Source organism: Falco punctatus (genome assembly GCF_963210335.1).
Source record: "Falco punctatus genome assembly, chromosome: 5".
In the NCBI taxonomy this organism is placed as follows: Eukaryota; Metazoa; Chordata; class Aves; order Falconiformes; family Falconidae; genus Falco; species Falco punctatus.
The window spans coordinates 53,728,813-53,751,913 of NC_137584.1; the positions used below are offsets into that span (position 1 = coordinate 53,728,813).

Sequence of the window (23,101 nt, forward strand, 5' to 3'; positions counted from 1 at the left end):
CCAAATACTTTTTCAAAAATGCTGTTAAGATTAATATTTAACTCACAGATTCTTTTTAACTTTAAAAGTAATATATCCTGCATTACTATCTGATGTTTATTTTGTGTGGAGCTCACTCTTAACTAACTTAAGGTAATTTTGTGCGTGTTTTTTTAGTGATGAGCGGTGGCCCTGATCCAACAGAAGAGTATTAGCTTAGCTCTGTTCACATGAATGGTTCTGCAATTATCTGGAAATCAGGGGGAAATGAAGGGAGGGGAGAGAAATGAAAAAGGCAAGACACTAATTTAAAGGGTGTATGTTAATTTTTCGAGATGATGAGTTGCAGAACTAAAGAGGAAATTTCAAGTGGATTAATAATGGTAATGAGCTGTTGTATCCATATATGCAGTAGAATGCAACTGCTGACAGTAATGCATTACATTGCAGTGCAATGTCCCTTTCTGAGCTACAGCATCATCCAGCAGAAAATTGCAATGAAAATCAGTCACTGAAAAGACTATCTACATCAGGACAAAAACTTGAGGAAAGCATGGAAAAACAGAAACCTAAAGCAAAGAAGGGTAAAAAGAAAGCCAGAAAAGGTCTGCCAACAAAATGTTTGAATTATTTGCTGCTTTGCTGCTTTATGCAAGCTTTTTTCTTTTTTCTTTTCTTTTTTTTTTTTTTTTACTGCTACAGAAATATTTGTTCGTAGTAGTAACACAGTAACAAATGATTGAGCTGTTGACTTAGGTTTCTGTAGTTACTTAATTGTATTTTTGTTCTTCCAGTTCTGAGGCTAATTTGTAAGGAAACTTATTTGACGTATCAATCTAAAATCTTGAGAGTTCATTTACTGTAAATAGTTTTGAGATTGATAAATAGTTTTAAAAAAATGGGTTTTTTTAAGCATAATATAATACTATATACCACCTTTATATTCCTTAGATGCATATTGTCTTTTTATATTTTATTTATATTGTGGAGGCCAAAATAAGAAATTAGTTTAAAAAACTGAGATCACAGAAATTGAAGAGGAGTAAGTCTTTTGATATCTATTAAGTATGATGGTCTCACTGTAACTTGTAAATGAGGAAGTTCTGAAAACTATTTGGTAAATTCAGGGAAAATGAACAAGGAGAAAGCATCAGTTTCTGCTTATCTTGGTTTTTAAATTTTCCTTAAAAAAAAACACAAAATGGACAAAACCTACTACAGGCTGTAGTCCAGAACAGGATATTGAACTATGGATTTTAAGTCATTGTGGCACAGAAGAATCTGTCAATCAAGAGGAGGAACACCTCTGATTTTAAGCAAAAATGTAAATAGGAATGGATTATTTTAATAGATATCCATTTGTATGTTCATACATGTTGAAAATGCTGCAAATTTGATAATTTTATTTTAATCTATTACATAAAGAACATGTTAAATATTATTACTTTACTATTGATTGCCAAGACAATACCGAGCATTTTTACCTCTTTAAACTGTGACTAGTGGAACACAGTAAACTCTGTTTACTTTGTTCCTATTTCCAGAAGAAAACACAGAAATTGCTGCAGAAAATGACGAGGAAATGAAGAATTCGGAAACTCAGTCTAAATTTGGTTTTGATGAGGAACTTGTGTTAGGAGTTTATATCCATCGATCTGATCAACTTAAAACTGATCTCCTGGTATTTCATCCCATGGTTAAAATCCACATTGTTGATCAGAGAAGTGGCTTATATGTCAAGAAAGACCACAGGTAACTTTTAAAAAACTTATTTCTATTATCAGTGATTACTGTAAATACATAGATTCTTCCCTAAAAAATTAAATATGACAATGAAAATAATGCTACATTTTAAGCTTTAGAGGTCATTCATTAGTTTCTACATCTATGATAATGCATATATACGCCTACAGTAAATAAGGGTGATATTTTTCTTTTGAGCACTTTTAAATGCTCTATGCTGCTGTATTGCTCTCAAATCCCCGTATTTACAGCAAAGTTCATTCTGTATTGTTCCCAGAGAGAAAGCTTCCTACATCTCATAAATATGTAGAAGCTAAGATTAGAATAAGTAAGCAAAACCCTGTAGCATAGTTTCTGCCTTTTCTTTTTTATAAAAGAACTTTTAAAATCCTGAAATGAGGTTTAGTTGTTCATATTTCTAATCAATTCACTTACTTGCTTTTACTGTCTTTATGCGTAATTTTCCTGAAAAACAAATTTTAACAGTGTTTATGCAGTAGACTCTGCCGTGATCATTATGTATAAATTTGGTAATAGTAACTTGATAGTTAGGATTTTGAACTTTAGCATTTCTTTGAACTGTAGCATCTATATATATTGCAAACTGTCTTAAATTTTGGGTGGTTTTAGAAATGTTTTTCTAAAATCAAACAAATGGTATCTTGTTTGTCTCTTTGCTTTGAGTAATTGAATAATACTGTTTTGTTTGAGTTGTGGTTTTTTTAAGGCACTATAGCAATTGTAACTGTTTGGAAATTTTCAAACAGCAAGAGGAAAGTCTCATCTTATTATGAGCAAGAACAAATAGAGCACATTCTTCCTATTATGACCCAACCATATGACTTCAGACAGTGTAAATCAACGGTTCCAGAGTGGGAGGAGCAAGTCATATTTAATGAGCGTTTTAGTTATTTTATTCAAAACACGGAAGAAAGCCCTCTGGTAATCCTGTTTTTTGAGGTGAGGTTAAATATTTTTCATCCAATTTATGCATGTTATGATTTTCTGTTTGTTTCTTCAACAGCATATATTTGACTGGTTTGGATGTTTTTGTTCAGTTATATTGGGTTAATAGCATAGTCTTAAGATAAAGAATTCAATGGACATACCAAAATGTGGTATTGGTAGTTGCTAATACTAGCAAACATTTTTTAATAGCAAAAAAAACCCCAAACCAACAAAAACCAAAACCCCCAAACAAACGCAAACTGCTTTGCTAGTAGTAAGGAGGATTTCTTATTAAATCACTGTCAGACATCTGGGAAAGGCTGGTAACGTTGCTCCAGATCAGGAGCGATGGCACCATGTACAAAGGATATAACTTCTTACTTTTTCACATTCTTGAAATCTGAGAAGAAGCTTAAGTACCAGAAACTTAAAGATGGAGTTTGCCTGCTTGCAGCAACACCTCTTTTCCCTTGTACCGACGAGCAAGCTATTTGCTTTGTTGTCCACTAACATTTTAGACATCTACTCCTCTCCTGTTCTTCACAAAGTAGTTATTAATGTGTCCTCCAATACATTTTTTTCTTTAAAAGAAAATTTGTAAGATACGTATTCAACATGATTTTAGTATTTCAGTATTTGTAAAGAGAGATTCTATAGCAGGGGTCCTCAAACTACGGCCCACGGGCTGGATACGGCCCCCAGGGTCCTCAATCCGGCCCCCGGTATTTACAGAACCCCCCTGCCGCCCCCCCCGCCGGGGGCTGGGGGGGGGAACCAAGCAGCCGCAGATGGCTGCCTGACACTGCATCCGCGCGCCGGCCCCTGGTTAAACAGTTTGAGGACCCCTGTTCTATAGTAACCTGAAAATGGAAACCTAATACAGGAAATATTTTTCATTCCTTGGTTTTTATATTTCAAATAGATTGTATATATGATATCGCTGTATGTTTCTATATGTTCTGTGATATTCATAAACACACATTTATAGAAATAGGAGTCCTTAGTTGCTTAGCACAAAAGTAATTGCAATGGTATGTAAAGATTCTTCATGGAAATCATGTTAATGTTGGGACCAAAAGCATGACTATCCTGAAAATATGCATTTGACTTCAGCATGGTTTATGAAATAGCAGTTTGAAAAAAGCATGGTTCCAAGGATTTTTTTTTGTATGCCAAATAAACTTCCAGGAGTGCCTAAATATAAGAAGATTCTGGTCACTGACTAGAAAAATGAAGAATGTTTTGGACATCATTGGAAGTGTTTGAAGTCAGATGGGACAGGGCTTTGAGCAGCCTGATCTAGTGAAAATGTCTTTGCCTATGGTAGCGGGGGTTGGACTAGATGGTCTTTGAAGGTCTTTTCAACCCAAACCTTTCTATGACATAGGTGATAAAGCTAGGAAATGAAAACTAACTCTTTGACTGCCATTTTCCAGCTACATTAACATGCAGCTGCTTTTGGCTCTCAGATTTGTGAACTATATAGAATTTATGAAATTTTACACATTGAGACAGAAGGAAAGCAAGAATACTTTTTTAAGACCAGGCTTAAGTTCTCTTTTTTTAAAGCAATTAATAATCATCAGGTAAATGCATAAGGATGTGTTCTTTCTGATTGTGTACTTGTGTGGAAGAAGTCTGTTGTTGTAATTGCTTAAAACTGAAATCTGCTTAATTTAGTGAATCACATCTAGCATATTTAAAGCAGTATTTTTTTAATTATCATGAGGTATATATTAATTAAAAATATATTTATATTCCTACCAATATTTTCAGATCCTTGATTTTCTAAGTATGGATGAAGTGAGAGCCAACTCTGATGTGCAAGTTCGGGAATGTGGTTTCCGAAAAATCTGTTGGGCATTTCTAAAGGTATTGCAAATGTGTAAATGAAACAAAATTTATAAATCTTTTTATTCAGTTGTCTAAAAGATACTAACCGTACTAAGTGGGAAAACATTTTTTGAATATTTCCAGGCAACAGAGATGGAAAAACAAATCCTCACTTGCTTGGCTGTTCTCTCCTTTACCTCTTCCTTCACCTGATAAAATTCACAGTAACAAGCTTGACAGTAAAGATTAAGTATTTTTCAAGAAAGTATAAAACATGCATGATTTTTTTTTTTTTCATAAACTACAGGAGGAGGTCTTCTTTGAGGGTTTTCTGTGTGTTCGTGAGATTGTGTCCACAAAGAAAATGACAAATCCACTAATTTCTGTACCTCAGCTATTCTGTATTCTGGTGACATTTTCAGTTGGCCAGTCTTTGAAAAAGAGTCCCAAGTCTAATTATAAAATGCTTGTCATTTTTAGTTGCATGAAAGTGCTGCAGCGATGAGGTACAGATAATTTTGCCAGCATGTCATGAACCTTTTAACCCTTTTAGGAGAGACTTGAATGTGCCAATTTGGCCTTTGAGAGCTGACAACCTTTAATCTGCCGAAGGATTTACACCTACCCCTGTGAATGGTAGATCTTGACAGCCATTGAGCAGTCCCCAACATAAGAAACAGAGGAGAAGATAATGGAATGCATGTTTAGGGGAAGAGAGAGGGACCCCCATATCATTCCATACAAAGTCTCTCCTCAGCTCTGCCCAGGATGAATCAACTGGGATACCAGACCTCTGTTCCATGTCTGGGCTGTATAGCTGGTGGGAACTGTGCATCCAGGCATCCAGTAAACCCTACTCCAGAACAAAGGGAAGGATTCATTTCCAACTCGTAAATAAATACAAATGAAATTGTCACCTGTTCTTCATTCCTACTGCATCTGTCTGCATTATTCTTTCATTTGTACCAGTGAAAGTAGAAATGTCCTGATGAACAGTAGTCAGTATTAATCACAGTAAGTACACTAGTTCTTTCATTCAGTAGGGAGAATTCTTAGTTTCTCTGAGTAAGAAAGATTGGAAAGATTGAAAGTCTGAATTAGAAAGAGTGATGTTTTGCTGTATCTTCTGCTCTGAGTCAAAGCCTTACCAATGCCCTTTGCTGCAGAGTTCAAAAGGGGCAGATCTGAAGAGTCCTTTGAGATTTAGGTGATTCCAGCAAGTAGTAATTACCAAGAAAGTGGTACTGCAGCGGTCTTCCCACAGACAGGATATTTCTTTTGTGCATATAAAGCATGTTTCAAAACTAGGCTGCCATCTAAGCTTAATCTTAGTGATTTGATCCTGAGGGTGTTTATTTCATTACCACTTTTAGGGATAGTGTATTTTCCCAATGGGAAGTGGATTTCAAGAGTGTATACTGTAGTTGTTTAAGGTAATAGAAATAATTACTGTTGCTACTTTTATGTTAATGTAACACATTTTTTTCCTCTTTTTGATCACCCTTCCAGCTTGTAGGTGCAAATGGAGTTCTAAACATTGATGGAAAACTCCGCCTGCAGTTGTATTACCCTCCTCCAAGGACCAAGTCGCATTCGAATGTTGTTGAGATTTATGACTGGTGGGTAAAATGTCCTAGAAAGCGTTACCCATCAACATTATATGTAACTGTAAGAGGCATAAAACTGCCAGATCATGTAAGTGAAATATATAATGTATAAATATATTTACAAATATGCAGACTTTTCTGTAGGAACTAGTAGCTAGCTAGAGCATGTGAGTGTGTGTATTTGTATGCACGTATAGAAAAGCTGCACTTAAATGCAGTATATAAAATAACTAATATATAACTAGGTATAGTAACTTCGCATCTTAAGTTGTGTTCCAAACTCAGCCCTTCATAGCTATATTTGAAAAATAGGTGTACTTTCACATCTGCAATTTTTCATATTTTGCCAATTACAGAAAACTTTCAGGGTTCTTTCTTGAAGTTTGATATTCCTTCTCATTAGAGAAATGGCATTTTAAGTCACTGGACTCATGCAGGTGCGTAAATTCTGTAAGTGAGATAAGTTGTAGGTCACTTAACTCTGATTCCCTGCACCCTCAAGTTATAATGAGTTATTTTTTTTTCTCAAATGAAAACTTCTTTAGAGACAGGGTTACATTGGAATGCGCAGAGATGTGTATTCAAAATAAATACAGCATTTATTGTTCTACAATGTGAGTACAACATTGTTCTATTACATAATTTTCCATGTGTATTTGCAGCTGTTTTAAGTCTTTCTTCATCTGTGGAAGCCTTCTGAGATGTGTTACAAACCCAAACTAATCTGTGGGATTAGTTCTTATGGTTTTGGGACATTTTTCTAATTGTGTACTGGAATATCTGCACATCTCTTGCTCAGTCAGCTGCTGAGGTAGTTTAAGAATTCTGTGCGCTTTCCTTGAGCAGCTGTGCTTCATCTTTTTGGAAGTTTTCTGAGCCTGTCTTCTCCATGGTCTAAGTGTTTTCCTGCTATGTTTAGGTGCTATCACTGGTTTACAGCTGCCCCTACTTTACAGTTGTCTGTGCAGTTCAAGTGATGTGATGAATGGGCAACTTTCTGAGCTGTGCTTGACTTGAATCTGTTGGCTACTGATACAATTTCATTCTTGTTCTGATAAACGCCAGACTTGCCAAGGCTGGGATTGAGCTCCAGATAAGAGCCATGGCATGATACGTTTTTCTATGCATAGATTTGTGCTTCTATTCAAGATCTCTTACAGATCCTGCCTTGTCTCCTGGTTCTCTAGAAGGGCCCAGATATCCCATACTTCTTGCATGGGCCGGTAGATACGAAAATAGATGTCTCAGATAAAACAGCGTCTTGCATGGAAGTAGACATCTATGTGTCAACAACTGATTCAAGCTCCTAAATTGGTTTCTACTAGCATAGTAGGTGTCCAGCCTCCCTTTTTAGTCACAGGAACCTAGACATTTATTCACCCTGAAATGGAACCTAGCAACTGTCAGCTGGGACGAGAACTAATTTTGCCTGGTATTCAGATGTGTTTCTGAACTTGTCTTAGTGATACTGATCAGAACTGCAGCTGCCTCTTAATGGCCTCTGTCCCCCTCAGTCATGGGGCTGCCAGGCTGCTTCACAGCATTAAGGCTTACTGTGTTTTCAGGCTTGGTGTAACTTGTAGGTAAAGTTCAGTAAATGCAGAAGTTTGGAAAGTATATATGTTTGACCCAGGATTAACATCACAAATGTCAGTCCTTTTTGCTTTGCAGTAGTTGAACATGGTTTGTTCGATACATAACGCTGGTAATATCTTTTGGTATCATGAATGGGTTTTGTTGCCAAAGCAGTATTTTGATGTGAAGGTGGTAGATTAATGTCACTGGAACTATGTACGTGCTGAAATGCTTTTTTTTTTCTTTTTCTTTTTTTCTTTTTTTTTATTTTTATTTTAACACAACACCTTCACCAGGTAGTAGAGTATTACTGATTTTCACTGGCCTGGATAGTTAATAAAAATAGAAAAGTATCCATTATTTGAAAAATCTTTAATACCATCTGACTGACAACTTTGAAAGCTCAGATTAATTTCTGACTTGCTGGTTAGTGTTGGCTATGCAGTCTATGTGTATTAAGCTTTTTCCAGTCTCTACTTTTCAGATGTAATAATGCAATACATTTGAAGTTAAAAAAGTACCTTTTAATCTTTTCAGAAATTAAAACTTTAAAACTACTTTTTCCTGATAGTTACTTTTGTTTCCCTTAAGGTTGCTCCTTCTTTCCGCTCTATGATAGCTGTTCAGCAGGAACAAAGTAGTGCAGCACTGTGTGAGCTTCAGAGAGATGGATCTAAAAAATCACATGAACCTTTTACAGAGGAGAAAAAGGAACCATTTAAATGGACAAGATTGCCTGGACAGGTGAAATGTTTTTCTTTGTTTTTTAAAGGAAAATAATTTAAAGATCGACTGTCTTTTTATAACTTTATTTTTATCATATAGGTATTATGAAGCAAGTAATTAATTAAATCAATTTTTTTAAAAAAATAAACAAAATAAAAAACATAAAGAACTCTCAAACGTAGTAGTGGATGCTTATCTTCTTTACCAAATGTGACCGATTTAACCATTTTTTCCTGGAACAGTCACATATTTTTCTCGACAGATTTGTCTAGGAATTTGAAAGTGTAGGGCTGTTCAGGCAGTGGAATTAAGATAGCAAATCTCAGATTTCAGCTTGATTGGAAATATATTTTTTTGTTTGTTTTGTGATTGGGCTTTTTTCTTTTTTTTATTTTTTTTGTTTGTTTTGTTTTAATTCCCTCCGTTAAAGTTATTTTTACAGCATAACAGAAGGAACTTTAATTGAGGAACCTTCTTAAGAAGGTTCTTGCTGACTTCATCCTAACTCCTAGGTCACTCTGGCTAATGGAAATAAGCAACCATAAAACGGGAATATTTTTGCAACTATATATAGAATGTCCATGCAGTGATTTCATATTACTCTGTAGAGTGGCATTAGCATGAGTTCATGGTTCTATCAAAAACTGAATAATATAACATAAAGACTTGTTACCGAAGAATGTTGAACTTTATTTTGATTCCATACTGTACTCCTTGTACAGATCTTTTTAAAAAGAACACATAAATGTACGTGGACTTAATTTTATTTGCCAGTAATGTTTGCTAACAGTAATAAAATTGCAAAGAATTGATGAGTCTGTTTTTACAATGGAAATTTTCTTACCAAAAATGGCAGGATACCTATATTTATGTTAATGTTTGTTACTTTTCAGAAGGTTGCCATTCTGAATATAAGTGTGTAATTGAAACTAAGAGAAATATGATCCTAAGAATATTTACCTGCCATCATAGAAATTACATTTGACAGCTCACTTATACTTAAAGCAGTCCATGTAAATGTTGGAGAGCTTTAGTAGCAACAGTGATGTATTTTGTGATGCACTGTCTTGTGAAAAAGTGTCAGTAAGGATAGTGTGATTTGGCATGCCTGTTAGCCAAAGAATATTAAAGCAGATGTGCTTGCTTAAAAATGAATAGTCATTCAGAATTATTATTTCCTTTTTATGCATTTAATTTTTGCCTTTGAATCTAAGTTATCTTTTTAAAGAACCACAAGACAGTTGTATGTTTCCATACATATAGATAGATGGATGAAGTTATTTTTCCAAAATGTTTTATAGAATTATGAATTATTTGATATATTAATTAAATATGAAATGCATATGAATCTGTTAATACTCATGTTTCATTTGTAAAGGTAAATCGGGTTTAGGTTAAATAATCATATAACTACTCTGCATATTTGAATTGCCCTTTGAATTTAGTTCTGGACAAAAAGCCCTTGGGTGAAAAAGAGGAAATACTTCAGGAGAGAGGAAGGGGGACTATTATACCTGTGCAGTTTTTAAAAATGTTTCATCTCCAGTTATGCTTAAAAAAATCAGGAATTGAAATACAGATGAGGAATGCTAAAGGTGATTTGGTAGACCGAAAGTTTGAGTGCCTGTACTTAGTCGTCTTGAGTTCACTCTGCAATCATTAAGTTTATAAAAGTTGTGCTTAGACTCCTTAAAGAAGCTTGACTTACAGTCTTAACTCTACAGCTTCTATTATTGGCGATAGTAATCTTTAAGAACTTCTTAAGATTAAGAAATTTTAATTCAATCTTACATTTAGTTAGGTTTTTAAAACTTGCTAGTTGTCTGTAAAAATGGGGCAAACTAGATGTGGCCCAAGTTATGCAGCAGAACTGTCTTTGTTTATAAGGTTGAATTTTTCTTTTAAATTCCCTTAAGATGTTAGTAGCTTTTTAAAACTTGTTGCGTGACAGCAACCCAGAATGTTTTAAGCATTGGGTAGTTAATATTCATAACTGTGTTATCCCAATTCTTGCCTGAAAAGCTAGGCTTGCCGCATACCGAACAAGCATCTGTTTTCACTGCGAGGTGGAGATATGGGCTGTTTCTGTATTCGCTTCTCTCATGATGGGAGAACACTGGCAGCAGCATGTGCAGGAAGGAATGGCTATCCCATTGCTTGTAAGTTTAAAATGTTTGGCGTTTTTTCTCTTATAACTCATGTAGTTTTGACATTAAAGGGCAAGAGATGTAATTTTAAATTGTGGAGTTTTAAAGCATGTTTTGTAAATTGTTGTGTGCACCGAAAAGCATTGAGGAAAATGCTCTTTCTGTGTTACCAGGGCCAGAATTAGCTTTTCTTATGTGGTAGTGTATACACAGTTTAACGGTATGAAATCCCACTGTTTCTGTGCAGAGGTCTAATGGAAATACTAAATCAGTTTGCCTAAAGAACATGTTTTCTGATAATAAGTTTTAAAGTAAAATAACTTTTCCAGCCCCCACTGCACATGCATACTTTTTGTCATGAAAAGTTAAGATACCCACAATATTGTCATCTCCAGAAAGACTACTGGCAGCATCTGTCTTCCATGGTCCATTTCTGTTGGAACTACAAATATTCCTTATTACTCATACTTGGGACTGCTTCTTCACAGTTCTTAAATCCTGCATAAGAACATTGAGATTTAGAGAGAACAGTATTTTAAGTATACAAAAATTATTTAAATGTTTAAATGCAAGGAACAGCCCCAGAAAATGATCTCAGTATTAATCTATTTCAAAGATTTGTCGTGTACCTGTCAACATTTTTTTAAAAAAGAAATAGAAATTATAATCTTAATCTGGTTCTAATAATTTAAAGCAAGTAGGCTGTTTCTTAAGGGTTTCTTAGGGGCTAAGACATCTGTGACATCCATGAACCACTAGATGGAAGTATATGCATGCCATCCATGCATATCCAGCAACTATTTGATCTTGTTCTTTGAAAATGAGAAGATAAATAAACTTAACTTGTGCTAGCAAAAACTCTGCCTAAGATTAAACTAAACTTTGTACTAATAATTGCATATAATTTATTGTAAATACTTAAAAAAAATGTTTTTGTATTTAAACTTCACTAGTGTATGATATTCCTTCTGGACGGCTCCTGAGAGAAGTTTATGGTCACCTTAACATAGTGTATGATCTTTGTTGGTCAAAAGACAATCAATACCTTCTTACTGCATCCTCTGATGGCACTGTCAGGTGAGTATGATGAAGGTGTTCTGGCAGCATCAGAAGCAGAAAAGAAAGTGGTCCAATTTCATGTCTTACTACAAACTGCTACAATGTTTTAATTAAAGATTTGATACAGTGTAAATATAAAAATTGTGATGGAGTTAATCACGCCATGATTATACATTGATTTCTAATGTATATGTATTTGAAAACAAAGCTTTTCCAAAAACTGTCACATTGTGGTACAGTGCAGCAAATGACCAAAAAGTTTAGATTTCAGGAAGTCACTGAGACAGCTGGCATACTCTGTCCTTGGAGAAATTGCCATATTATGAATGTAATATTAAGTTTTCAAATTTAAACATGAGACAGGAAGCTGAAAGATTAAGATTCAAGTTATGCATATAAATTTGCCACATTGTACATATGTATGTAATTTTAAATTTTTTTCCCCTAGTTTTTGGATGCTTAAATAATTCAATGTAAATTGGTGTAAATGAAATTTGATAGTATTATTTCTGAGACTTGAATATGTACACTTTTTCCTCTACAATTAAAAAGTGTACTTCAATGCAGTGTTAATGTTTAAACCTTGAACAAGTTAATATTTTAAAGCAAAACCCTCAAAACTGTAGAAATACAAGAAAATACAGCTGTGATACTGCACAATTTTATTTTGAGAAACTTCATAATTTTTTGTAGGGTGGAGGGGTTTTGGTTTTTTTGTTTTGTTTTTTAGCTCTTCAGATCCCTATCTGTTGTTTCTGTTATGCAATGCAGTAATGCTATGGGCAGTTGCATAATTGAAATGCCAGAAGAATTGTTAAATGATGTATTGTATGTGTGGAACTGTTTTGTTTTTTGCTGTTTATATTTAGGCATGAAAAAGAGTATTTTAAGAGCTTAGCCCATTTTTTTTATTTGGAAGCAGATTAAATGAAGATTTTTTTTTTAATATTGAAGTAAACACCGGATTCAGTCATTTGTTGCCTATAAGAAGGCCTAGCTGTTCCTCAATTCTTGAATTTTTGGCAGCAAATTGAAACTGTAGTGGTCTGCCTCTTCTTCTGTGTACTATGCATAGTCACTGTACGAGTTATTAGTTCCTGTATTTATTGTCCGTTGCCTTAAGCTCCTTTAAAAAGCCTTAATTTTTTAGGCAAGGAGTTTCTTCTTTTTCCCTTTCACTTTGGGAGCACTTTGCTCTTGAATTATGGTAGAACTGAAGGATGAGGACCAAAATTAAAGTCATTATCTGTTTATTACTTGGATCATCTCTCAGGCTAAATTCTAAAGCAATTTGGAGGGAAATTTGGGAACTTATGTGAATTCTTTTTTATATAGTGTTTTACGTTACCCTTGAGCCTTCCCAAGCTTTAGTCCCATGTTATTTGTGAACAATAAATTAACTTTTATGTTGTTAGAGCAAAATCATTCTAAAAGATAGGTAGGCTCCTTGTGAACTTTGCACCTTAAGTTGCAAGTTAGTTGCAATACTCTAAGAAATTGCAATTTTGTAATGAACTCACCTCAGAGTAAGCTTAGAATTCTTCATTAGCCACCAGAAGTAGTTACCCCACCTGGAGGGGTGGCAGTCAAACAATTAAATTGCATACTGTAACTGAGCACCCTGAAATGTGCCCACCTGTATTTCATGATGCAGGTACCATTCCATTCTTTATGGACTCATGTTTGGGGAAGGCTCAATAATAAAACATATAGCATCAAACAAAAAACACTTCCTAAGAAAAATCTGATCTTACAGCTATGGGTGGTGAAGGATAGGAAATAAATTAATTGTAAGAACTGAATTTATGTGAAGAAAACATCCTTGAGATCACAATCATATGTGGGAGGTAATGGTTATTTTAAAAACTTTTGGTGGATTTTATTTATATTTAGTGGTCCTAAATGTTCCTTTTGCAGGTTTTTTGTTCTACCATTTATTTATTTAAATGAGTGATTCCCCAGAAGGTCTTAATAATTTGGTTATAACTTTGGAAAGAAAGAAACTGATCCATTCCATGGAATTTTTTCAGTATTTTAAAATGTCCATTAAATGAGTAAGTAGTCACGAATGTACTCTGAAGACAGAGTACTATGTAACTGTATCTTAAGTCTTGTTAGAAAGTACCATATTAAATATAGGTGGAACAAATTGGTAGGATAAATAGGTGTTGGCAAGTGTTTGCTAGCATTTGCCTCTAGAACCACTATCACAAAATACGGTATTCAGTTATAGCTGTGTGTGATTGCTTTCTACAGTAGATATCCTCACATTCTTTCCTTTTAGAATGTGGAAAATAGACATGCAGGCAGCCTCTGCAGTGAGAGTTTTCCCTCATCCTTCATTTGTTTACACTGCAAAGTACCACCCAGTTGCTGACTCCTTGGTTGTGACAGGATGTTATGACGCAGTGATTAGAATCTGGAATGCAAATGTGAAAGAAATCCATGGGCAACTGCTGCAGGAGCTTGATGGTCACAAAAGTTTCATCAACACGCTTTGTTTTGATGCAGAAGGTACGTGCTTAGTATTACTTTTTCAAATAGTCTTCACTTGAAGACCAACTTGAGCATTCCTAGTTTGCTTTATTTCATAGAGGCAAGGTAAAATGGTGTAATAGATTACAATATTTTTAGCTGTGTTTGTAATTAATACGTTAGTTTGATGCCTTATTTGGATGACCACAAAGGGACACACAATCCCTGATACAGATGGAGAGTAATCACAAAAAGTAAGTGTAGAAAGGACAGGCAAACAAATGTGTAGTGATCAGGCAATGATGACTGGGCAAATTTTGGTCATGGTTTAGTTTTTGTTGTCCCTACAACTAGCTGTTATTAGTTAGTTAATGTTTTGTATGTATTGCAGCAAAAGTCTGCAGAATGTAAAGCACAGATGCTCCTGTTCGGAGGAGACAAATGCATGAGGATGCAGGTGGAAAGCCTAGCAGTTAGCGTAGAGAGGTAAGCTGGAAAAAAAGCAGGTTTGGCTAGAATTTTTCCAGGTGGAAGAATTATGTACTGACTTAAAAACAGAAGCAGGAAATCTAGAGAATTCTCAGAACAGACTTCAGAACAGTATGATTCATGATCGCATGATCAGAACAGTAGCAAAGAGCTCCACTATGTTGTCATTCAAAGTTGTCAATATGAAGATAGTGAGCAGCAGTAGTTAGATTGTGAGACTTTTAATGCTAGACTGAAGAAGTGGGAAGGTGGTGAACTTCTCAACATTGACAGAGAATGTGAAAAACTGACAGAAAAGGACAGATTTGACTATTGTGACTAATGTTAGCTGGAGATTAACAGCAGAAAAGTGATTGAGAGGTACTGACACGTACTAGTGGAGAGTGGGAAGTGGAAGACTGGTGAATGAATAAATTACTTGTGTTTGACTTTCTGGTATTGGTGGCATCATTAGTAATTAGGTGGTTCATTTTTGGAGGTATTCACTGGAGCAGGTACTACAAAGAGGAAAGAGTTGCATTTTTATAAAGAACAAATATTTGTGCTTAATTTAAGAACAACTGTTGGAAAACAGTATTTGTTCTTGTGCAAGATGCTCAGTGAACGTATAGGTCAAGAATCTGAGTATCATGTGAAGCTCATTGAGCTATAAATGCTCACTTTTTGTTGGTTTCAGAATATGAGTAAAAATGAAAAAAAGAATATTCTGCACTCCAGTATCTGACTTGCATGCTGAATCCAAATTTATGGTATCAACTTACATCACGCATTTTGAGCAAAACATATTTACAATGAGTGTATCGTAGCAAAAGAGAAGAAAGAATTGGTGTTTGCCTATTCACAAAAATAACAGAAAAAGGTTTTCTTGTTCATGCGTCCTTTTCTGTGTTAGTTCTTTTGTGTGGTATTCTGCTGATAAGACATTATTTCACAGGGCTCCACATGTTCTCAGGAGATAGTTCAGGACTGATAATAGTTTGGGATACATCTGTCAAAGGAAGTTCTCAACACCTGTTTCAACAATGGAGGATTGATAAGGTATATAGGTTTCTTAAACTAGTGTCATCATTTTTATGTGAAATGTTCCAAATCTAGTAATTTGATTTGAGTTCAAATTTTTTATAATTGTTTTGTTTAACTGAAAAGGTGTATTTCCTTTAAATAACAGCACAAAAGTGCTGATAGTATATGCTGTGATTCATTGACTTAAAACTTTTGAGTTGTTTTACAACTTCAATTTTTTGTATGTAAAATATGAAAATGCTTGAGCTTTAATAGCATTGTATTAACAGATAAATACTATTGCAATATTTTTTTTCTCTAGAGGCAACAATAAAATAGACCACAGGCTTTACAAATCACCTGTTCATACCTGAAAGGCTTAATGTTGAGTCAGCACTTCTCTCATCAACTGTGTCTCAAGAGTTCAGAGTCACAGCAGAATCTGCCTTGTGGTTCTGAAAAGTTGATTGCTTAGGATGTAATGCCTTAATAAAGGAAGAAACGTTTTCCTTAACCAAATAGAATGAAGTAGGCAGAAAAAGAGTAATGCAAGAGAAAAATGAGTAATGATTTGTAAAAACATGAGTTTTAAAACAAAGTTGTTTGTTTTTTACTTTATTTTCCTTCTTTCTGTAGGAAATAAAAGAAAATGATATTAAAGGAACACCAATAAATCATTTGGAGGTGCATCCAAATGGAAGGCGTTTATTAATCCATGCCAGAGACAGTACTGTGAGAATCATGGATCTCAGAATGTAAGTAGACTTTTGGCGAGAAGTGTGTATTTCCTTTTTGGTTTAAAATTTACTTGGGCAAATAAAGTACATAAAACTATTAAATGTATAGTTCTGGAGAAGATGTCCTAATAATCAAGGATAGCAATATTAGGGTTAGGAAATGATTTCAAAATACTGCTGTATTACAGACCTTTTGTGTGATATTGGGTAAGTCTTTTAGAATAGAATATCCAAAAATTACTAGATTACTTGGGAGTTTAAGGTGGCATGAAGGAAAAGGCACTAGTCTCCTGAAGATTGAATTAACTTTTAAAAATGCATTCTGGGCTTGATAATAACTTTGAAATTATGACATGTGTTTGTGTGTTATTTTCTCATTGTTAAGACTGGGGAAGAGTGTTTTAATGATAAAATGGAATGAAGCTTGTCATCATAAATACTGAAAAATGCAGTGATATATGGTATATTAAGCAGGCCGTGAAATATTTTTAACTTAACTATTAAAATGAAAATAAAAATTATGAGCTTGATTCTTTTGTAATAAACTACAATAAAAAAACAAGGGGATTGCAGAATCACTCGAGTCATTGAGGTTGGAGAGTGTCCAGTCCAGCCCCAACAATCAAAGTATGAAAGCCTGTTACTCAAGAGTTTTGTCCAGTTGTTTTTTGGATATCCTTACAGTTTACAACTTCTGTGAGCAACATGCTCTAGTGATTGTTCTCAAAATAAGAGATCTTTTTTTCTTAATTTCAAATGGAATTTCATATATTTCAATTTTTGTCTGTTCCCTCTTGTCCTTTCACTGGGTGAAACTGTGAAGAGTCTCAGTCCTATCAGTTACACCCATTGATAAGATGCACCTGAACATTCTCTTCTGGAAAGTCACATTAAATATATGAATGCTTATTTTATAGGGTTCATTCTTAATTTCATGGGTTCCCTTCATCCCCTTGCCACGCAGAAGATTAAGGGTCCCTAGTTTTCTTCATGAAATAACCTGTGGAAAATACCTTTCCACTCTCATAGCATGAGAAACTATATTCTTTTAGAATATACTTTTATGTGTGGTACACACACACATATATATATACACATACACACACACTGTCTCTCAGGAGAGGTAGCAAGGGGGGGTCAGTCTCTTCTCCAAAGTAACAAGTGATAGAACAAGAGGAAATGGCCTTAATTTGCACCAAGGGGGTTTAGGTTGGGTATTAGGAAATACTCTTTCACCGAAAGGGTTGTCAGGCTTTGGAACAGGCTGCCCAAGGAAGTGGTTGAATCACCACCTGGAGGTATTTAAAAAACGTGTGGATGTGGCACTTAGGGACATGGTTTAGTGGTCGACTGGGCAGTCCTAGGTTAACAGTTGGACTCTATGTAAAGGTCTTTTCCATCCTAAATGGTTCTATGATTCTTTTGGATTGGATGTTTGAACTAGCTGAAGACTTTCCAGTCTTATAGTGCACTCTTCATCTTTTATTGTAAATGATAAATTATAATGACCATGTTAGAAGGCTAAACTATCCACTCAATCGAAGCTTGAAATTGGTGAATTAACAGAGGAAACCTGTAGTTTTTGAGGCAGATAGTGTTTTTCTATCACTACCATTCCTAGAAAGGGCAGAGTGTTTTACTTTGAGAGAAAAAAAAATGACATGCATACTAATCTCCCAGAAAGGGTTAATATAGTGTGCAGTTTCACAATTTCTTTAGGCCATTTTATCCATAGGACACACCATCTCCTCCTATCTCCCACACCCATGGCCATGTATTCCTAGCATTTCCTTTTTATCAGCTGTAGAGATCTTTTGATGCGGGCTAAGTCAGATCAGTGAACTGATCCAACTAAAAATCAGCCTACAAATACAAAAGATTAATTTTCATTTTAATCAACTATCAGATCAATCTCATCTGATAGCTGCCCAAACACTAGAGAAGAAATGAGGGAGAGCCTGGGAAAATAAGGGTGGAGAGGACAGTAGCAGGACTGCTGCTTTGACCGCATCCCACAGTTACATTGGCTTAAGTCTGTCAATAAACCACAGGGTCAGATACCCAGCAGTGATAATTTTACGCGTCAGCATTAACTGTTCATTCCCTGCATGAGAAAAGAGGGGGTGGAGGTCACAGATCAACACAATTCACTTGTATTGACAGCTAGGTGTTCTTAACTTTCCTCCTTCTACTTACTTTTTTGATCTTTTTGGATAATGCTGCTGTCCTGTCACTCAGGTATGTGATCAGAGGTTTGGTTTTGGTTCAGACCTCTCCTTAGGGTTTCATGTGCAGGTTAGTTTTACATCTTGCAGAGCTCTTCTACATGACATCTCAGAGATACTATCTTTCTTACTCACGCAGCTGAAACTCATATTTGGGCTAATATGGTCTTGCACTGTGATCATTAAAGCATCTTTTTCTCTTGCTTGCCAAATACAATTATATCTAGGGTATATTTATTCAGAATATTGTTAGAAATAATATTCCTGTCATATTAACTGCACTGCACTTTTCCCAGTGTACGTCCACTGTTTCTGCAGTAACATGTTTCAAAATTACTTGTCTTTGAGGGCTATCATGGCCTGTTGCCATTCTTCTTGCCTCAAATTCTGCATAGTAGTATTACTGCTGTATTAGTCTTCATTTTGAACTTTCATATCTCTTTCCAAGCTGTGCCCCATGTTTAAGATAGCATAACCCAGCTTGTAAGGGGCTTCTTTAAATCCTTTTGTAGTTTCTCCCCAGCTTGATGCCTATAAACTGGCAGTAGTTCATTAGTAGGTCTTTATTACTGTACTGACCAATAGTGTTTCACTGAAAAAAATGAATAGGATACCGATGTTGCAAAATCATATTAAAAATACTAATATTAGTAGTAAATAAACATTGATGTCTAAAATTTGTTGATTCTACTGCTGGTTTCCTAACCAAGGAGATATTAGTCTGAAGAGCTAAAGAGAGCTGTTGGATAAATTTAAACACTACTGGGATGTAATCAAGGTAGCATAATGAAAACTTTTTTTGGCAGAACTTGATATAATAGTGCCAATTTCCCCATTTTTTGCAAAGCCAAGGATTAAGAAAATGCAAATTACTACATCTAGATCTGGGTATTTCCATTTCCTGCTGAAAAACAAGAATGCATACTTTCATGTATAATTTAAGGTGCATTAGGAAAGCCAGGGAAAAGAAAGGGTAAACATTGCACTCTGCAAAAGGTGGGTGCTTAGATGTCTGTTTGGGATGCAAGGTGTATTGATTTTTCTGAGCACTGACACATAAAAAGTTAGATTGTCTATTCTGAAAGTATCTGCTACATTTGCAAACTATTCTTTATTTTTAGCTTGGCTACAAAGAAATACATAGGTGCCACAAATTACAGAGAAAAGATTCACAGCACCTTAACACCATGTGGTACGTTCCTATTTTCTGGAAGTGAAGATGGAAAGGCTTATGTTTGGAATCCAGAAACAGGTAATTGATTATTTTTGGTCTTAAGCCAGGTTGTCAAGGTGGAGGGGGGAAAGGGTTTTGTAAGTTTTATTGAAACATTTTTTATATGGAATAAAACTTCAGGATAGATGTTCTTTAATCCTGAAGCCTTATCTCCACCTTTTAAATAGCTATTATTAATCTCTAAGATTTAGTTCTCTAGAGGAAATGAATAGGCAGATGTAGCATTTGGAATATCCAGCAGGAACAGAGCACCTGAGGCTCAGCGTTTTGTGTTCTACAATTCTTTACATGTGGATGAAGGTCTTAAAACAGAATGCAGAAAAATGTTTTAACTCAACTCAGTCTATCTGTTGTGGTTTTTGGATTTGGGAGTTAGGCTTTTGTGGAGGAACACTTCATCTGTTTCCCAAGGGTGGTCAGAGACTGAGTGCTTTTGGCCTTAGGAATAATATAAGGTTTCTTCATGAATTATTCCCCAAATGTAGTAATTTCAAAATAGCTACCAAAATCTTTCTGGAAAAATATTAAGTAAATGTAAGATAATAGTTTGTCATCTTTATTGTGCAGTGAGGTAAAAAGGACAAAAATAACAGTAGAAAGCAGGATACAGTCCTTGATTTAGATGACATTATATTCTTTCTCCAATTATGATCTAAATAATTTTTAAAAAGGAAGAAGTAAATATTTTAAAACTGGCAGCTAACAAACAGTTCTGGTTTTAATTTCTTTCCATGTAAGCTAATATAGTTGGAAACATCTATGCCACTACACAGTTAATCTGAAAACTTTAAAAAAGAATAAAAGGAGGGAGGAGGAACTTTGTTAATAGTATGTTTTCATCATACTTTGACTTGCTTACACACTGTACTTACATTCATAACGCCATCAGCTGAAGAGCTATTTTTATTTATTTTCTGCTCAACTTTCACTGCTATTGTCAGTGCTATATAATTGAAATCCACAGCTAAGATAGCTATCTGGCAAAATGCAAGCACAAGTACTGTGGAACGCCACCTTTCCAGAATGTGCTTATCAGAACAAGAACTCTGCTAACCTGATGCATCCTCTGGGGTTTCCTGCAACTATTGGAACAGCACTAACTTTTCTCACTAACTTAAAAGCATGCAATATTTTTTGTCTTATACAAAATACTAACTTTCAAGAATGAAATTGACTGAAGGGTATTTACAGTGGCAGTCACTGCCCTGTAGTAATACAAGCTCTAACCAACTGTTGTTTTGCTGTATCAAATATATTTCCATGGTTAATTTCCAAATTAATCATATTTCACTTCTATAGGAGATCAGGTGGCCATATATTCTGAACTCCCCTTCACATCTCCACTTCGTGATGTCGCCTTTCACCCACATGAACACATGGTGTTATTTTGTGCCTTTGGTCAAAACCAGCCAATTCTTGCATACATTTATGATTATAAAGGTACAGTACACATTTTCTTGTTACACGCCCATAAATATTTTATTTTCAGAAGTGATTTGCTAATATTTATACTTCTTTTGAAGGAAAGAGGAAACAGTTATTTGATGATAATACATATCTTTATCCTGGGAGATACCAAAACCAAACTGGACATGACCCTGAGCAGTCTACTGTAGGTGACCCGGCTTTGAGCAGGGGCTTTGACCCAGCCAATCACCAGAGGTCCCTTGTAATCTTAAGTTTAAATGTTATTGTATGTCATGCTGTGTGATTTTTATTGCACTTTATTTGTAGGATGCTGCCTATATATGATATTTAAAAGCCGCTTTTCAATATCAAGATGGATTATGGAGCCAGAAAATACACCTATTCTGAAAATTCATGTATAATTTAATAGAAATCTCAGTATTTTGTGCTGGCTTTTGCAAAATAATGTTCAGAAGCTGTCTAGAAATGGATGAGAGAGTACAGATTGCTCTAATAAACAGGTGTTACGTCTGTGGTGTCATTATGAGAGAGATACGTTTATTCCCTGTTTTAGATTAAAGAGACAACTCAAGATTAACTTTCGGGTTTTGATATACAAAATAAAAATCAGACTGTCTTTTGCAGGCTTTTCTGATATTTATGTGTTTGTGCTTAGCTTGAGCAATGTCATTGTTTCAATTAAGGACTTAGTTTCAGAGGTCCTGTTGCATCTAGATAGTAAATAATGTTGATACAGATTATGCAATATATTTTGCATATCTGTAACAGATTTTTGTTTGAATTATATTTGCAGTGAACATAGATTTCTAAAGCTTATCCTGTCTTTTTATATTTGTTTTTTTAAATAACACGTAGTAATGAGATTACTCATATCAAATCTCACAGTTTGTCTGGTGAACTGGTTGACTTTTACAGGAAAATAAAGTGGAATGACTTTACATTCAATAGTCAGTGCTAAACTTCAACCCAGTAAGATATCTGCATTCTAGAGTGCAATGAACAATTTTTCAGGTGGAGAACTTCAAAATTTTTTGACTGTTCAGCAGACAGTGAGCTTTTAAAAAGCATAGGGTAGTTATATATATGCGTGTGTGTATTTAGAGATCATTCAGATATCACACTGGTAGTTGGTTGTATCATCTGACTGCTTAACTAAGTCACTGGTGACAGTAAGTTTTTGCATAGGTTGTGGTCTTTTCTATATTGTCTGTTACTAAATTTTTTGTTCCTTTTTTGGTTAAAAGCACACGCTTTGCTTTCAGAAGGTAGTCTTACTGTCTTAGTGTTGAAAGAGTTAATCATATAGTAATACTAATTTCAGTCATTGACACAGTTTTTAAGATTCCAACAGTATGTGTTTTACATACACCAACAGTTTCATGAATATCCTAGACAAAACTTTCATGAATTTTTTTAAACTTTGTTCCTTGAGACCACAGTACAAAATTTGAAAAAGTCAAACAAATTGTTTAAATTACAGCAAGCACAACTTTCATCAAAAGTATCCTATTCTAGAACAGGCTACTTCCTAAGAATGTCTGCTATGCCTGTAGAAACTTCTGAAATTTTACTTGAGTATAATAGCTCACTTGAACTAGGCCGAAAAAAATGTGAAACGTACCTAGTAAAATAGCTGGCTTGAACTCAGTGCAAGCTCTGTAACTTTCTTGCCTTTGAAAAATTCCTTTCTCTTCCCCACCCCTCGATATATCTGCATGGAGAACACTTGTTTATAAGCAATACAAAAATATCACTTCTGTGTGAGAGGTTAGTGAACACAGATAACAGAAGGGGGAGGCACTGTGATCAGGAAGAGTTAGGGGGAAATGAGGTACTGTGGGGAAAATTTTATGTCATTTTCATGTTTTCCATATAGCACTGTTAGTACAGATTC

At 34.9% G+C, this 23,101-nt stretch overlaps 1 protein-coding gene across 2 annotated transcripts in view; it reads left to right on the top strand.

Annotated features, from left to right (window-relative positions):
* The window catches only part of AHI1 (Abelson helper integration site 1), a 104,025-nt gene that overhangs the window by 20,858 nt on the left and 60,066 nt on the right, over positions 1 to 23,101 (top strand). For both annotated transcript variants that reach the window (XM_080390105.1, XM_080390106.1), the window contains exons 5-17: positions 430 to 584; positions 1,524 to 1,731; positions 2,490 to 2,682; positions 4,447 to 4,542; positions 6,013 to 6,198; positions 8,277 to 8,429; positions 10,438 to 10,570; positions 11,512 to 11,635; positions 13,902 to 14,131; positions 15,516 to 15,619; positions 16,220 to 16,338; positions 19,667 to 19,797; positions 21,079 to 21,219. In XM_080390105.1, the coding sequence (XP_080246231.1) occupies positions 430 to 584; positions 1,524 to 1,731; positions 2,490 to 2,682; positions 4,447 to 4,542; positions 6,013 to 6,198; positions 8,277 to 8,429; positions 10,438 to 10,570; positions 11,512 to 11,635; positions 13,902 to 14,131; positions 15,516 to 15,619; positions 16,220 to 16,338; positions 19,667 to 19,797; positions 21,079 to 21,219 (1,973 nt within the window). The remainder of the gene's footprint in view (positions 1 to 429; positions 585 to 1,523; positions 1,732 to 2,489; positions 2,683 to 4,446; positions 4,543 to 6,012; positions 6,199 to 8,276; positions 8,430 to 10,437; positions 10,571 to 11,511; positions 11,636 to 13,901; positions 14,132 to 15,515; positions 15,620 to 16,219; positions 16,339 to 19,666; positions 19,798 to 21,078; positions 21,220 to 23,101) is intronic.